General features: G+C 38.4%; 1 protein-coding gene across 7 annotated transcripts in view; it reads right to left on the reverse strand.

Moving 5' to 3' along the window:
• The window catches only part of VRK2 (VRK serine/threonine kinase 2), a 51,068-nt gene that overhangs the window by 12,248 nt on the left and 20,552 nt on the right, over positions 1 to 18,268 (reverse strand). For all 7 annotated transcript variants that reach the window (XM_064510041.1, XM_064510044.1, XM_026099262.2 and 4 more), the window contains 3 exons: positions 13,593 to 13,725; positions 3,313 to 3,433; positions 70 to 128 (listed from right to left, as the gene is read on the reverse strand). In XM_064510041.1, coding sequence (XP_064366111.1) covers positions 70 to 128; positions 3,313 to 3,433; positions 13,593 to 13,725 — 313 coding nt within the window. The remainder of the gene's footprint in view (positions 1 to 69; positions 129 to 3,312; positions 3,434 to 13,592; positions 13,726 to 18,268) is intronic.

The following is an 18,268-nucleotide window of genomic DNA, read 5'->3' on the forward strand; positions in this document are numbered from 1 at the left end:
TTTTACTGCAAACACAGTAAGGCATTTAAGTATTTTTCATAGCAGACTAAAGAGCTATATGGTACTTACTACATTTGCTTCCAGAAGAATCCCATTCCATCACTGAATGTGGGAGCTCATCCATAAGTCTGAAACAACATGAAAATGCAACAGTTTAATGTGGTTCTGGAGCAGGTGATCCTTCATTTGGGATTTGGGAAGACAGCAAGTCTCAATTCCAAAGGGAGTGGACCTCCGGGATAGCTAATGATTCATAGTACTCCTTTTTTAAAAAAAAGTCTCCTCTTACCAGCTATATTTTTAACTCTTTGGAGGCTGCTGCTTTCAGCAAGACTGGACTTACAACTAGCCTTGCATTAAGTTTTTCTTTGCAGATGTTTTAGGTTTTCTAGAAGGAAGAAAACCCTTGGAGCTTAAATTGCTTGTTCTGATTTCAGCTTAATGATTAATATTTGCTTTTGAAATTTAAGAAGCGGTTCTGGTCTGCCTAGTAGTCATTTAACATCAGATTCTTTCTGCCATATTGCTCAGGAGCAGCTGGGTGATGAATGTCAGTATTACAAACAGGCATGGCAGGGACAAAGGGAGAGAGGGAGGTTAAGAGACCACAAATCCAGCTTTATAACTAAAGACGCAGGACCACAGATCTACTTTCTATTTGTTCAAAACCAGAGATAGCCCAGTACACCAGAGCTCAGAAAAAATCATATCCTAAGAAACTGTAGCAACCTGCAGCAGCACAAGCCAGCTTGCTCTGAGGGAATGAAATCTCTTAGTTCAGTCTAGCTGTTAATACTATTAAAGGATAGAACTTAAGTTACATAGTGTCACTGTGGCACCATAGGTCTTCTTTTTTTTTAAAAAAAGATACAACATTACTAAAGTATTATTTATGGTCTAAATCTTTATGAGGCAAAGAACACAAGACTATCTGCTTTGTGTTTTGCACAGCTGCAGAAGTATACAAATGTATAGTGTTTTTTCTCCTCCTCCCACTTACTGTTTAGACTCAAAATCCCATGTTTTTCTTGTTTAAAGGAATCATAAAGGTCTATCCACCACATCCACAGGATGTGTTCTCAAATACATAAAATCGGAGGACATAGGCTAATAGCCTTCGATTCCATAATCTGGTTAGCCAGCCATTGCAATTTAATTCATTTGGTACACACCAGCTTCATCCACACCTTAATTTCAGCCAAGTTCGGCCAACAGGAGAAATGTGCAGAATCAAGTCCACTGAGTATGCCTTGTCCCAAGACCTACTTCTGTGGTAACTGAGGGACACGGCAAAGTTTGGGCCCATGAAAAATACCCTGTAAAGCCCCCTATGCAGTTTTTGTATTTCGTAACAAGTGGAAAGGGGGATGGGATTATTTAACATGTAGTTACTTGTAATGTACATCTTTATACTACAGTGATTTCATTTCCCCATATAATAAATACAGAAGTAATCTCAAATATTGCAATAATTACATGGTTTATGAAAAAGGTAATTGAGCTCGTCTTGTATTCTTCTCAAAACCTTCCACTCTTGACCATTCCTAAAAACAGGGTAACAGGCGAACGGACCTTTGGTCTAACCAGGAGCTATTTTTTACCATCAGAAATAGAATCTAAGCTAAATTAAAGCAAAATATGTGTATGTTTAAATGTATTTCATTTCCCCAAAACTGAAAATCCTAACTCAAATGGAGCACCCCCTCCAATTATGGAATGACATGAAAAGTTCTGAAATCAAGTTTACCAGCAGGAATCCTTAAATATTGCCTTTCCAATGCCCAATGCTTTAGCACAGTTGCCTCAACACCCCAGTGCTTCTAGTTTCATCTAGAAAGAATGACTTAAGAAACTGTAGGGGAAGGAGGAGAGGCAGCTGGTAAACAACAGAATTTGAGGTCCTGTTCTGGCTCCTGCTTTTCAGCTGCACCCCACCTTCCAGCTGTCCTAGTCCCTTCCTCACCACAATCATACAGTCTCCACAGCAGAGGACTGGAGTGCTTAGAAGGGACCTGCCTGTGCTGGTAGTGTACTTAGCAACTTGCAAGCAGCTGGCTATGCACATGTATCCTGATGCCTGTTTCTGGCCTTCTAAAACAGTATAGGCACAGAAGAATCAGGTTAAGTAAGAGGGGTCAAATCATCTAATGCCAAGGAACATAATCTATTACGCTAAGAGGATATTTCTGCTAAATGAAATCTGTATCGTTTTCTGTGCATTTCCTCCTAAGCATCTCTTTAGTTGGCTTTCTGGAAATACGAGCAATCTAAGGGTTAACCGCAAGGGAAGAATTAGTGAAGCAGCTTGATTGATTAAATTGATTTAACATTGAATTGTATAAGTGTTACCTTGCAGGGGGTTGTGTAATGATCAGAACTTCTAAAAGAGAAATATTAAACATAACATACGATGTCAACATTTACAGATGCAATCTGTATTATCCACAGTCTGCAGGCTAACCTTTTTCTCTGTTGAGAGCTGATGCCACACTGAATTTGCAGATTGATTTCTGTGGATCAGCTATCCCTATTGTGTACCTCTGTTGTGACTTGCCCTACTTAAAAGTTTGCTGCTTTCTCCAATTGTGATGTTACATTTATGGATAACTACTCTTCTGTATATCCTTCTACAGGCTACACTGTACCACATGCAATTAACTCTCTCAAGTCCCAACTGTGAAAGCAGTGAAAGAAAATACTAATACACTCTGTTGATTTAGTAAGCTCTAATGAGTCACGCTGGGAAAAAGAAAAGATTCTAAGCAAATGCTTTAGTATTTTGGTATTTAAATGTTTATAACAGCAGTCAGCTTATATGGCATTAAAAACCTACATGAAAACATCTGAAAAATAGGTATCAAACAGAAAGTTAAATAAATTAAATGCACGTGTGAAAGAAAACTTTTAAGGGACTTTTGTACCATTGTCTCTACCAAGCACCCATGAAATTTAGTGGAAATCTACAATGTCCTTCTGCATGCAGTATAAGGTATACTCTTGTTCACAAACATTGTTTCTTTAAAAAAAGAGTATTAAAAGATATGCAGCAAAGGAAATAACTGTGTATTGTGCATTTATCATCACATCTCCACAGCAGTACATACATAAACGTGTGCAAAACAGTATATATGCATACAGAGTTGGCATCTTTAACAGGTTCTAACATCTCTCAATTAAGGAAAATTGTTTTAGCTTTCATGCGAGGTGATATCCTATGGGATGTGACCTGTCTTTGAAATTCCATTTCAGACCTCTTTTGGTAAATGATGGACTATGTTATAGGTGTGTGCATGTGTGTTGTTTTATTTTTACTTTGTTTTCGCAGTCTGGACAGCCACAGGGTCCTTCAGGTTCTGTTCCCAGGGTAGCTTCCCACATAACCACTGCAGCATGCAGTAGCCAAGGATTTCAAGGTCACCTCGTCTAGATGGGGCTAAAACAGAAGAGGGAGGGGAAAGGGAGAAAAAAAGATGAAGAGTAAGAACCAATTCTTAGCAAACAGAAAAGACTTTGACTGAACTACTGTTGATGAAATATGGAAAAGCCAAATGGGCAAAATGTTTTGTTTGTTCAGCTGTATTAGACCTAAAACGCCCAGGCTTTTGGCCACAGTCCACAGACAGGCAGTGACTTGTTACTGTTGAAGTAAGGGTCAGTTTCCTCACCTCCTCCAGCTTCATCCTTCCTCAGTCTGGCCTGTCACATGGACTTGATCCCCATGGCCTCTGACATGATCCAGACAGCCCATAACTGAGTACCAACACTTTCTCAAAGAGCCAAGCAGTAAAACAAAGAAATAAATGTCTGCTGCTAAATTGCTAACACATGTTCCAGGAAGTCCATGGGGTCCACATTGGTCATGCAGGGACCCTGTGAGTGCAGACTAAACACTGATGGCCTTTCCTGTTCTACTACAGAGCTATTTGAACTTGGAAGATATGACAAAACTGCCATCTAGTGTACATTTACACGCCAAAGTTGTCTGCTTACAAGTACCATGAACAGTTTGTTTAGAGAGAGTTGTAGCACAGGCTAAAATATGCTTGTTGTTTAGCAAGTCCTAGGTAAACTTAACACTACTGTTTCCAAAAAATAAGTTATTTCAGAAACAACTTACTCTCATCCTGAACAGCCCAAACAGATATACCGACTGCAGAATACAATAGAAATAATACTACCAAAAATTAACACCATGCCCAAGTATCTCCTGTACAGAAAAAGAGATGACTTAAGTTAATCTATAGATTGACTTCTACAAGAAAAAGAAAAAAAAAAAGCACAATAGAATTACTACCGCTTATTGCTGCTCAGAGTAAAACAAACTTAAAAAAATAAAACACACACAATTGCTGCAATATTTCTTTGCATAGATTTCACTTACAACCTATAGTTTGAGAGAGAGGACAATATACAATATGCTAACATAGAAACTGTTAATCACGATTAAGATACAATGGATGTAAAAATTAAATTTATACTTTTCTGAAATGAATGTGAACTCTCCAAGAATGAAAGAAGATTTCAGATTTGTTTCGTACTTTTCTTATAGAGTACAGACTAGTCGTAGAGCATAATGCCGTTAATCCAGTTGTAAACAGATATCATATTTTATGGATCTTCATTAAATAAATTCCAGAAAGTCACTCAGCAAACTTGTCATTTAATTTAAGAAGTCATCCGCTAAAAGCTACAGTGCCAACATATCATAACTGTTTCTTGTTACCGTACACACATTACTATAAAAGCAGAAGACAAGATTAGTTCTTATACATTCTCTATCTTAACTGCTATTAGGCTATCAGATTATTAAAGGCCCTTCAATCTAACAGAATGCTACACCATCCCCTGGGTGTCATTTATTTTCTGCCCTAGATTCAACAATGTCCTAATGCAAGACTTGGCTCCCATATTAAAATAAAAACACAGTCTCTACCACTTGCTGCTCTGTAGCAATTTCTTCAGTCATAAATCTCCTGTTAACTGTGGAACAATTCCATTCGTACACGTGTTCACAACTCCTTTTTCCATTATGGCAATTCCAGATTATAACCATATAAGCCAGCATTTTTGATTGCAGATCCTCTAATTTTCACAAAATGCTTTTCTTGCACCTGTTTGTATAGGATGGGCTACACACAAAGTGGCCTTTTGAGAAAAGTTAGCAAAATTACACCGGACCACTTTTTTTTTCCACTGAGGGAGTAATTGATATGAGGCTGTAAATAACGGTAAGTCAATTAGATTTCGGAAGCTAACCTAAGATAACTGGTTTGCTGATGAAAGAGTCCCCAGAGAGTAAAGTTTACTTAGTTTGGCCATGTCTAATTACCTTCTAATTCACATTTAGATCTTCTGTCCATTTCCTGACCACTACATCAGGAATACGTGCAAGTAAGACTTTACTAATGCATTCCTCATGCCACAGTAGTCAGCTGAAAACAAAAAAAAAAAAACAAAAAAAAAACAAAAAAAAAAACAAAAAAAAAAACAAAACAAAAAAAAAAGAAGTAATACATGTAACTAAACCATATATCACTAAAAATAAAAGGAACATGTTCTACAAAGAGATGGTAAATTCCCATGTCACTTTATCTATCAGATCCCTGAAAGTGTTTACTACATAAAGACTTTTACATGTGTTTTTCATAGATCCACATGAAAATGTCAACATTTGATTATTTGACTATACTAGCTCTCTCCCTGCTCCTTTCTTCGTTCAGAATTAGAGGTGCTAGCTTCCTCAACTTTTAAAGTAATTTTGATCCTTGCAAATACATAAACAAACTAATATTTAATGAATTAATACGATCTATGAACAATGGAATAGATTTTCATCCCATATTATATTCTAATACTTGTATTTCGACTGTATTTTTATTTGGAAAAAATCTGCTAATATGATTCCAGATTACAAGAGTTCTCATTAAACATGAACTGCAAGAACTTAGTCTGGCTTCATTTTAAATGTGATAGCCGTGCAATAACAAAACAATTCCAGATGATAACCTGTCACTATTACAGGAGTATATATTCAAAATAATACTTATTTAAATCAAATTCTCTTTTATTCCTCAGTAGATTAAAAAATTCTGGTTTTTTAAAGTAGATATTTGATTTCTACTTTCCTATTCATCAGGATTTCTTTTTTGTATTTTAGTCTCATATGAAATACTATTTAATGGGACCACTTGGGTGATATTTTATTTCACAGTATTTTTATAGTTTAACTTTTTTACTTGAAGATTTAAGGCCTGATTCTGTACTCACTCCTGCAAAGATAAGTCAGGAACAACTCCACTGAAGTTAATGAATTAACAACCATGTCAATGAAATCAGAGTCAGACCATAAGAAGTTTTGTATACAACACAAACACATATACTCAACATGCAGGCATAGGGTTGAACAATAACTCAGAATAATGTAACTGAAGCAATTCACACTGAGAAGAGAATATATTATGTCTCTCTGTATACCAGATTTGGCAGTTTGCTGAGTTCTAATATAAATTCAGATTACTATTTCAAAATAGAACATAAATGATATCACATCAGCCACTCTAAGCTCTCGATACTACAATGCTCTGCAGAACTCATCTTCCAGCCATATAAAAATGAGAGTTTTCCTCTATGGCCCTTATTAAGCCAACTTTCTCAAGCCCTTTGTAAAGATCTAGGAGGCTAATGAGCAGCAGAGATGAAATTATTTTTAATTAGTACTGTTACACTACAATTTCACCACTGCTGTTTCTTTAGACTGGAAAGTTTTCATAGAAAGGACCATTTTAGTTGCTTCTATTGTGTTTACATGCAGTGGAACCACCAATTCTTAATGACATTATCAGCATACAAATTCATATTAATTCGCAAACAAATATAACTCATATAGCATAACCATTAATTCAAAAGTCCTTAAAAAAAAGACTGTTAACATGACCATGGAGAAGTGTAATTATGTCAAAAATGAATCATCACAGTGTTTTAGTCTACAATGAACTAAAAGTGACAGAACTTTTTAACTCAGAGTTGAGAAGATAAAACCAGACAAACATGAGAACTTGTCAAAATCAGTGCCTGTATTAGGGGCAGTAGGAAGGAAGAGATCAGAAAAGCAAACAGTGAAGTATTTCTTCCCCCAGGTCCTGGTCAATCTGAAGAATTCACTGCAGCAGGATAGTAAATAACTGAATAGAGTGGATGGTTAAGAGGAGAAAAGAAGTCAGGTAAGTTTTATTGCATGTAGGCCATTATATACAGATCCATCCAGTCTCGCGATAATTGCTTGCAGGGGCCAGAAACAATTTCTCCTTTCCCCCTATACAGTTTTGCATCATTAGCATGGCACTTTGTTTGCTAATGTACTCACTGAGTAATAACCACCACCAGTCATGGCATGCCAGAAAGAAAAATACAGTTAGCCCAAAAAGTATGTTTGCACAACAGCTCTTCCAGAGAATTCAACCTGGGGCATGGCAATGAGCAACTTCTCCTATGTCAACTGTGGCCAATGCCTCAAACTTGAATCCTGAAGCTACACACACAGCTCTTCACACAGCTGATAGGTATAAAACATACATCGTACCTGGGAAGGGTTCCTGAACCCATTCACAGGGAGGATATAACAGGGACTCCCCAGCAGTTCCATTATCTCCCTGCAGGCTGCACCAGGCAGTCACAGAGGTGCCACTTGGACAGTATCAGCCTCGTAATCCTGCGGGCTCATGTCTTTTCAAAGCCAGGATCAAGGCTGGCCAGTAGCTCACCCCTCAGCAATGTCCTATCAGTCACGGGATGCCCAGCAGTCACATAATTCACCTCACAAGTCACAGAAGCTGCAACACTCCTGCCTCTGTCCTACCTGTCCTAACTTGTGAGCACACTGCAAGCCAGGAGGTCTTACAGGCTGCAAGTTCCCGAACTGTGATCCTCAAACTCATCAAAATACCACAACTGTACTGGACAATCACAAGAGCCTCACCTCCCAACTCTTCCCAAGCTTAAGAACAACAACCTCCAAACGAGCAGTTACATACATTCACTGACTGGCAGTACCTAACTGCAGAGCTCCCTATTTTTGCACCTGCTCTGTTGCATTCATAAAACGAGTGGAACCAGCACTGGGATTCATTTCTTCTAAACATGGAGAGAGAGAGAGAGAGAGAGAGAGAGAGAGAGAGAGAGAGAGAGAGAGAGAATAAAATTCAGGACTAGTGAAGAGTGGCGTGTTGAAAGCAACAGGGCTGGGGGCCTGGTTTGGTGGGCAGGAGTATAAGCAGTAGGAAGGTGGGAAGATGTAAGGGAGCTTCAGCACGAGATCTGCACATGAGATAAAATGGTGGTGGCAAGATGCAACCTGGTTGGGAACTGGAAGTAAAGGGTCCCAAGCTAGCTGTAAGGAAAACAGGTTACAGGAGAGCAGGGACACAAAGTTTTACTATTCCCTCACATCTGCGTGGTAGAAAAAATCATGGAGGTAAGAGGCTGACAAGTAGGTGCTGACAAGTAGCTATAAGGTTCACTAACTTGGAATTTCTGGTTTAGAAAATGAGAAGCCAAAATTAAAGAAAACAGCCAATTCCAAGCCACACTCATCAGCTGTGCTGGAAAGCTGTGATGCTCATCATTATATTTTAGCTACTTGTAGCCATTCTCAGCAGGACAGAATAAGCTTACAGAGAAGTTTTTAAGAACCTGTTTGATCTTCTTCCTTCTCCGTGCCAAAGCCTGACTCTCCTTTCACTTACTATAACCTTCTGCTCTCTCTTCTCCTGGGCACATGTTTCCAATCTATCCAATGTTCAAACACTAAAACATCTTTTAATTTATTTTGCACTGCGAAGTTCTGCCCATTTTTCATGACACACATTAAACTCTCCTTTTATTTTTCAATTTACAATTTGTCCTGCATACAGTCTTTGGGAAACACATACCAAACTGCAGCAAATCTATTTCATTGCATATTCTGCATATTCATATGTAGAAATCAATTCATTTGACCAACATAAAAAACACCAACAGGCTCCCTCTGACTACTAAATATACCTGGACAAACTCCAAATATACCTCTGAATCCAGAGCCAATTAGAGCTGAAGTGCTCTGGAAGACATGCAGGTTCACAAAGAATCTATTTAGATGCTTAGGTGTTAATATTCTTGCACATCCTTCCTCACAAAACGAACCCTGTATATATTCCAGTCAACCCCTGCAAGTAAAAGAAACAGTAAAATGGACCAGCACTGAGCTATGTTTTTAATGTCAAAGGCAACGGTTCCGTTAGAGTAGCAGGGAAAACAACAACAAAACCCACAGAGCTTTCCCTACGACCAGGCCGATGCCTGCACTGTGCTGTACAAACACAGTGTGTCCACATCCTGGACGGACCTCAAGGAGCACATACTGCAACAGCCCAGCATGAAGGGCACAAAGCGCTAGCCAACAGGTTGCATCAAACGCAACTGTCCTGCCTGAAAACAGGGCATAAGAAAACAAAAACAAACAAACAAACAAACAAAAACAAAACACAAACTTTTGCTCAATGAAACCAGCTTAGGAGGGAATGTATTCACTAACTACAAAAAAAAAAAAAGTGATAACCAGTGGACCTAATTGATGGAAACTGTCAGATGCTCTACATACCCCTAAGCCTGCCAAAAATCACCCCTACTACCTAAAATACCTTTTATTATTCCAGATGTATATGTCAGTTTTGCAAGAATTTAGGTAGGTTCATTACCCAATGCAACCGACAACCAAACTGCTAGTAGTTATTATGAAATATGTTTGTTAAAAGGAAGAGGAGAATTATTTTTGTTTGCCACACATTTCAAGATATGTGTTGGAGAGAATTCAACACAGACAGTTCATACTCTTATGTTCATCAATGACAGCAAATTAAAACTGCTCTTATGCACTCAATGCACAGGACTAGAGTATTTAAAAAAACTCAATATCTTAAGCGCAGTGTATCTCCAGAGAAATTAGGTATTGACTGCATGCCTCAGTGAGTAGAAAATCTACAAAAATCCATAAATTGCATTGATCCAAATATTACTTTTTAACACTGTGTAACAATTTTTTAAATGTATATTGGGTGCGGATATAATTCTCTTTAATTATCAAGTAACAAGCAAAAATGCAATACTGTTTATACAGTATGGTCTTTAAAAATGAGTACAAAGTTATACTCACACACTCAAATGCTATGTTAAAACTAACAATGAAGTTGTGTGTCATATGGAATTTGCATCAAAGTAAAATGATTTTTAATTAAAAGTGCCCTGTAGAATGTTACCTTGTTCAGTGCCTCTTACTGGCCACAGGCTAGGCTGCAAAGAAACCCAGCTACTGAATACAAGAAAGCCGATGGTGTGGCCAGATCTGGCGGCAAAGCCTTGCCTTGGTCCATGACTTGGTTCAAAATTAACATTGGATATAGACAGAGGATGTAACTGAGGTTGTGCTGAATACCTGACAAGTCTGGAAGCCTCCAAGAAGCACTACGGCAGTCTTTAGAACCGCCCCACACTGGACAGAACACAGTGGACTCTGCAAAACTTACAAAAATAGAACAAAAATAGCACGGAGAGCCAAGACGCAAGGCAGGGCAGCTGGTCCCAGCTTCACCTAACTCAGGGAGAATTACTCTATAGCTCCTGCACAAAGTCCAAACCACCAGGACCATCAGTAGCCATTAGCACACATTAAGCTCACCTGTTTGAAAACACTGATTCACAATCGGCTGCCGTAAGAACAGCACATCCAACTCGGCCCTTACCGGAAACTGTCAGAAGAATGCAGACTACTAATTCCAGCACTGAGAGTGTTGCCATACAGCGTCCATGTGAGGAAATGTCCTGGATCTCAGTGGACTGCATAGCCTCTACACTTGATGACTTCCACAGAGAGCTTGGGGAATGAATAAGTATACAGCTGGGTTAATCTCTCAGTTCAACTAGTGAAACACCAGTGTTGATTTAAATTAGTGGGAAGTGGATGCATCTGACTGGTGTTATGGAAGGAGGTTATCAATCAGCTTCAAGCATCGCCAATAAGCACTTTGGAAAGAAACAAATTCGTAATTTTGTTTTAAATTTCAGCATGAATCTCAAATCACTATATATTCAGGTAGCCACTTAATAAATAGAAAGCAAAGCAAGTCACAATGTTCTCATTTGTTTAGCTCAATACAACAAATGGTACTATTCAGGGATTTTGAGAGTTGAAACATTTATGCCACTATACGCACTCAAGAAAAGCCCACTGGAAAGGATCTCACCTATGTAAAATAATTATTAAAAATTAAACTACATTCAAAGAGCATTAAAATTAAAAATATTTCACCCTGAAAAATTGGGTAACACCAGAATTAAGGTTGTCAATGCAGCCTTTAAATACTTTTCAGAGGAGCACCCCATTTCACTTTGTAGAGGACAGACTGTGCTGAGAGAATCAATCATGAACTGAGGGTCCAAGAGACTGTTGAGCAAAGACCTTTGCCCCAAGTGTTGGAAAACTTGCAGTGCCCTAATGTCCTTAAACATCTCTACAACTCTACACCTTGCAACAAAAGACAAAGGAAAACAGTCACTGTGTTTTGCCATCTAGACCTGCAGAATCTCACACAGTTAATGCAGATGCATGTTTTCCCTGGGATGTTGAGAAACCTGCTGCAAATGGGAAACTCTGGTAATTTGACCTTAATGGATTCAGGCTGTTACAAAGCTGGAGCTGGAGCAGAGGTATTCAGTGTGAATACTTCGGATTCTCTGCAACATGCCAGATTTCACATCATGTGCTGCAGGCTTTTCTGACAGGAGCAACAAAAAACCTGGAGATTTTCTCTCTGCAACTATTAACAAGCATAAGCTTTTTCAGTTCTAAGACTGGAGTAAATTCACTCAAGCTACCTTTCTGAATATTTTCTTTTCCAGAGTCCTCCACTTTTCGCCATTCAACCATGACTTCAGCCACTTGAGGGGGTAATCTAACCCAGAGTTTGCTAAAGACAACAACGGCACTCACACTTGCATGCTACTAGCTTACCTGCTACATGTCCATCAGGCAAATTGATTGCTATATCTATCCAACTGCTGAATCCCAAATACACCAACCTCTAGCTACTCTTCCAACAGCATCCACATAAAATACTAGTACTTAGTCACATGTCTCACACTACCAGGAAAAACAGCCAGAGTCAGATCTCCAGAAAATGCACTACATGCTTGGGTGATCTAGAAGAGGCTGAAACAGATGCCCTCTTCACCACAAAATATTTTTTAGCAGGTGAAATCATGCAATTGTCTTAGCGGCAACTACTTGACAGTCTTATTTCATTTTTCCTAATGACCAGAGTTAAACGACTGCAGGTTTTAACTGCGCCGGCAAATTATCAAGACCCTCTACATTACATGGTCAATGGTCCTTTTAATAGAAAAAGCAATAATATACAGTTGTTTGTGCCAACTAAAACTCGTTAGAAAGTATTAGTTTAAGGTAACAGTTCAGCAGCTATTAACAAGCACAACTTTCTGTAGTTCTCACTTGTGACACCGTGATTTTAGCAAAACTGGCAATATAAAACCATTCCTTTTGTTTTAGAAGATCTTGGGGGGGTGAGGATAAAGAAAAGTTAACAAAAACACTGTTTTGTATTAAGAGTCAAAGTTTTTCAATAATCACCATTTTTTCACTACCATAACATGAGAATTGACTTTTTGTCTTGCTGACATAGCAACTAAGAAATTTGTGTTGCATTGACCATATTGATTGTGAACAATGCAGCCATCAGTGGGACTCTGCACCATATATTTTCGATATTGACCTCCCATTCCCTTTTCCATGGCTCTATGGGTCTGCTATTGGATTTGGACTGCAGTGTAATAAACAGCTAAGGTTTAATTAATGGTAAATGAATACAAGACATAGGTTATGACTTTAACTAATTAGGGAATTGTTGAATTAAGTCTGCCTTGGAATGCAAGGCAGTATAATCAATATCCAATAAAAGGACTATGTATGTAATTTACCTGCAAATGTGTTTCCAATACCATCAAAGTGAGTTTAAATAAGTAAGATATATGAAAGGCTACTGGAAAAAGATTTCAAAAGTTAACACTTTATGGCTTCAGAAGAGGTCCTCTCCTCGCAGTAGGAATGTCATCTTGAAATATCCTCCAATAATACGGATGGTGACACTCAGATACAGATCTCCATAAAGGCCTCTTCACAGACTTGAAACGTTTCTCCTTGACAATGCAACAGTAACAAATATTGCCTCTGTCTCTGTAGAGCACAGCAAATACAAACTAGTACTCCCAACACAAATCAATCAAGTTTAATGGCAAGCTTCTCTTAAGGCATCTTGGTCTATCTTCCAGTACCATACATGCAGTAGCCTTCCAGTTTTAATCATGCTCCCCCCCACCAGCACCAAAGAAATGTTCCTAGGTACAAGAAGAGGTCACCACACAAGGGTCGGATCAACCCCAAGCAATCCCCAAGACTACTTCTGTTGTATATATCAGCTCACAGAGCCTGATTACCCATTCTGTAATCACTCCTCTGAAATAAAATAAAATAAAAAAAAGAAACCTACCTACTCCCTTGTGGGCATCTAAGCTGGTAAACTCTATTGTCCCATTATGGCCCTTCCTAGGATTTTCTTGATACTGTTTGTGGTTCCCATTGGGACAATATCTGTAGGAAAGTCCATAATCTGCAAGATAAACCTGGAAGACATGAACAGACAAATGAATAATGCTTTTGTCCTTTGAAAGTATAACCTTTATAATTAAGCCTTAAGAAACTGATAGGTTAAGGACAGCCTCAGATCTAAATTTTATTAAACCAAATGGTGCCTCAGGATAAAATATGTACAACTGGGGGCTATAACTGCTGCCCTCCCCATTTAAATCCTCCCACTACCAAACTCCTATCTTATTTCACAGTCTGATAGAATTTCAGTCTTCTTATTTTTTTCCTAAGCTCTCTCCTCTCCAGGTGGTCATCTAGATATCGTAAATGGCAACGTGCCTTTTATGTATCCTCATGTTGCTTATGGGACCCCTTCCTCTCCTTACTAAAAACACGCACACTTCACCCCCATTCAAATCTTCCATCAACTGCAACCGTACAATTTCACAGTAATGGCACCAAGTAGAAGCCACAGAGGAAGTGTGAGAGGCAGCAGTTTTCCCTAGAACACAGAACTCCAGGGCAAACAAGGAACGTGACCACAGGACTGCTGGGCACTAGCCGGGCTGTAGCCTCATCTTTACAAACGTCACTGCCAGTAACTTCACACTGGTAGCAGTTATTTAAACAGAACATGTAAGATAAAACAAAGCAAAACAAACCAGCTCCCTGCCCCTCATGCTCTAAACCCAGAGGGCAAGCTCAATAAATCACTCCCAAGTTCAAAATTTAAGACTTCCTTCTGAAATTCAAAATGAATTTTTAAAAAGGCAGAGAGTCAAACTGCACACTAAGTTACTCTGAAACAAACCCACAGAATTAAATCAGCTCAAGAGAAAAAAAAACTGGATCCCCATGTGTATCCATCAAGTTCATGTACTCTGCCACGTTTATTTCCATATCCTGGGATGGGTCATTTTTTCCAAGACGCTTCACTGCAGCTAACCAAGTAACCAGAGAGAGAAGAGGAAATCCCCATAGTTGTGAATGTCATATTTGGGAGATGTACTTGCACATTCTTAGCACTTTGCCGCAAAAATAAATACTAACGGACTAAATTTACAAGTCAGGCTCACTTTCATGGTATGTAAAGCAGAAAGCAGAACAGCTCAAGAGAACTGAATTTTACTTCCCGCTCTTCTGCTGCCTGTCAAGACAGCCCTGAAAAAGTCACCTGACTCCTACGCCTCTGCTCTTCTACAGGCTCAGTGCATCCATGTCAATTCTGCCATTCGCATGTTTTAAATTAAGGGCACAAGTCCACTGTATGAAGTTCAGACTAACATCTTCCACCTTCCAGCTGGGGTGGACTTAATACATGCACATGGCTAACCACTGCAGGGCAGCTGACAAGCAGTAACTTGTTGAAAGCAGCTGGAATTTAATCACAATCTGTCCACCCCATAATATCCCATAGGTTATCTTCTCCCTCTCATTTTCACACTCCCACCTGGCCTTTGCCCCCCTTACATTGACCAGTTCTCACGTTAGGTAATTGCTTTTTAGAAATATTTCAAGTATGGTATTTTTCACTTAAAAAAAAAAAAATCTATGACTGCTATTATATCACCAATGGAACTGATCTCTGGGGAAAAAATTAGACCATCAGAAGTCATACAGAGATCATTTCTAGTAAATCACATTATGTTATAAAGAAAAACTCTTTTTCTTATTCTAAGCTTACTTTTTGTTTCCTCTTTAGCTAAGAAATAGCTTATCCTATAAAAGTCTATAATAAACTCTTCTGGCACTCACTTTTAATTTAATTATATCACTCTCAGTAGAGGAAAAACAAACAAACAAACAAAAACCCTCAAGAAAACTTAACGCGTTATTTTGTAGCACATTTTGTTGAATTACTGATTCCTGTTTGTGCTCCAGGCAGCTTCAAATCCTGGGATGGCTAGTCTCTTGGTTTTACTGTTTCTGCTGCAGGATCTGTGCTTATTTGGAGCGTGTAAGCTGGGATGCAGCACTCACTTCCTGCAGGCTGATGGCTTTTAAGATTACTGATGATGTTTTTCACCTGACAGACTATACAAACTGTGAGACAAGATTAAAGATCGCAGGCATGTTTAGAAAATCTGGGACAAGGCATAAGCTTTGCTGGGTTCACCGATTTGATTTTCTCCCGCATTCATTCTCTGGCATATTCCTGATGCGCTGGTACCTGTCCTAATTGAGCCCATAGTCAGTGTTAGAACTAATCTGAGCTACCACATCATCAAGTTTTGTGAGTCTTTTACATCCTCTGTGGGCTGGGAAGCAGCAAGGAGGCTAGAAGGTGTACTCCTCCCTGGCTAAGCAGTAAATTTTGGATTTTGCTTGACTGTAGATGTCTGGCATGTACAGTTGCCTGGAATGGACTTCAATCTTTAAATATTCAGGCTGTACCTTATACTAAAATGAGAATTTAACCATTAAGAGAAAACAAGAAAGAAACATCTCTGCCAGCTCTCTGGTTCCATCTGGGCTGGAAATGCTAACAAATGCAATAGACTGTTCCCATGTGACAGCCCAGCCTTGGTGGTCTTTAGAAGCATCTGAATGGGGTGTCTAGAAAGTAGTCTCAAATATATGTCAGTCAAATTTGAACCATGCAAATAAGTTACTGTGTCTCATCTGTAAGATGGTGACTGTGTACTCCTAAATCGTTTTTAAGCAACAGATTTGCTTTAAATACCTTCAGTAGTAGCCCAGCAGAGCTGTTTTAAATTTATACTAACAAAAAAAAAAAAAAAAAAAAAAAACTTCTGAAAGAGAAAAGTAGCTTTACGTTATTTTGTCTTGACTGGAAGAGGCAAGACTTGAAAACCAAGAAGCAATGATGTCTTAAGCTATACAAACGCAAGTTGGTCATTAGTGTTGGACCAACAAAATCAGTCCCCTTCAGCTTGTACAAAACCAGCAACGCACTGTTGCAACCTTGCCACCACCATTATCAGGACTATGCTAATCTAAATTTCCTTTTCTTGATTTCATCTGTTCTAAATATACAACTTTCATCATAAAATATATAGTTCTTCATAGCTAGTTGTCACTTTTTTGGTAAAGCAACAGCGTGCCCTTCCAAATTCGAACTCACTCAGAACATGGCAGGTAGGGGTAGTTAAGTAATTTTGTTGTTGTTATTGCTGTTGGGTTTTTTTAAAAGGGGATAGGGAGGGTGGAAAAGAGGATGAATAAAAGAAGAATAAAAAAGCTGAAGTTTCAGTGTTAGCATGTGTTTCCATATGATAAAATAGTATTTTTCATCTGCACACTTTGTATAATAAGAACAAAGCAGAAACAAGGTAAAACAACAGAGAAGCAGAATAAGATACATAAATCATTTCAAACAAAAGAAATGATACCAAGGATCAGGAAGGTACAACAATGACATTAGCATAGAACAACTGGTTTAGTTGTGTTACATCATACACTCCTTACACACTCCCCCACTCACTTATTTTAACTTAGCTGATTTTACTCAGGTTTTGTTTCTTCTTAAAAAAAATGTTTTTTAGAAATCAGTTTGCACTAGACTCAGCGGTGCTTAGCATCGTCTGTTATTAATAGATTTTATTACAGATTATGGGCCATACTTCCAAAGTCTTAGCACTTAATTTCATGCAAACATGAATGTGTCCCATCTTATGCAAACAAACAGCCACATAGGCACAAATAACTATTTATCTGCACAAGCAAGCAGCTGTAGTATTTAGCAGTCCTCTGGTCTTTTTTGTGCATGACTCCCTCATCACAGAGCTTTATATCTGAAGTGCTAAATATCTGCTAAACATATAAAACACCTATAAACATATATATTTTAACTGCACTGATCTGGGAAGCCATGGGCCTGGTACTTCGGAGTCTCATGGTATTTTCTTTATCTTGAAAAACACATAACAGGTGATTTATCACTGAAAGAATAATGATACCCAGATTTTCTTCTTCGGACATTTTCTTTCCAATTGGTTCCATTATTAAGCTTACACAACGTTCTGTAAATAATTAAGTAGATCTGAACTTATAAGAGGCAGATTAGTTGCTAATGGCCATAGAGCTGTCAACTCAATTTGAACATTATTCTACAAAAAAGACAGGCTAAAGGAAGTCTTAGGGCTGAAATACATCTTGGAGTAAGAAGTTTGAAGTACAGCGATTGGGACAGAAACAGCATCTTTCACAAAAGCAAGGAAGCAAGACAAGTAAGGAGGAGGAGTGGATTAACCAAAGCAGAGAAGGGGAGAAACTGTCTGCACCTGTGAGGGGATGCCAGACCACTAAACCACCTTTTTCAGCTTTTTTTTTTTTTTTTTTAATTTCTGTATTGATTGCCTAGAAGGCTGTTCCACTTGAAGAAAAAAAGAGAAAAATCAGAAGATTTGAGAAAGGAATGGAGAAAACCTCATTTGGAATACTGAGAGAGAAACTCTCTCAGCAACAAACTCTTGGAAAGAAGAGCATCAAGAAAGCAGAAGTTGTAAGTACCACAAAATATACATATCAAGAAAACAGAAGTTCTGGCAAAGCAATAGCATTCTTAATAAAAACATAAGCAAAGTGTTATGTTATAAAAAGTTTAAATTATTTGTT

The sequence above is a fragment of the Dromaius novaehollandiae genome, chromosome 3, assembly GCF_036370855.1.
Source record: "Dromaius novaehollandiae isolate bDroNov1 chromosome 3, bDroNov1.hap1, whole genome shotgun sequence".
NCBI classification, from domain to species: domain Eukaryota; kingdom Metazoa; phylum Chordata; class Aves; order Casuariiformes; family Dromaiidae; genus Dromaius; species Dromaius novaehollandiae.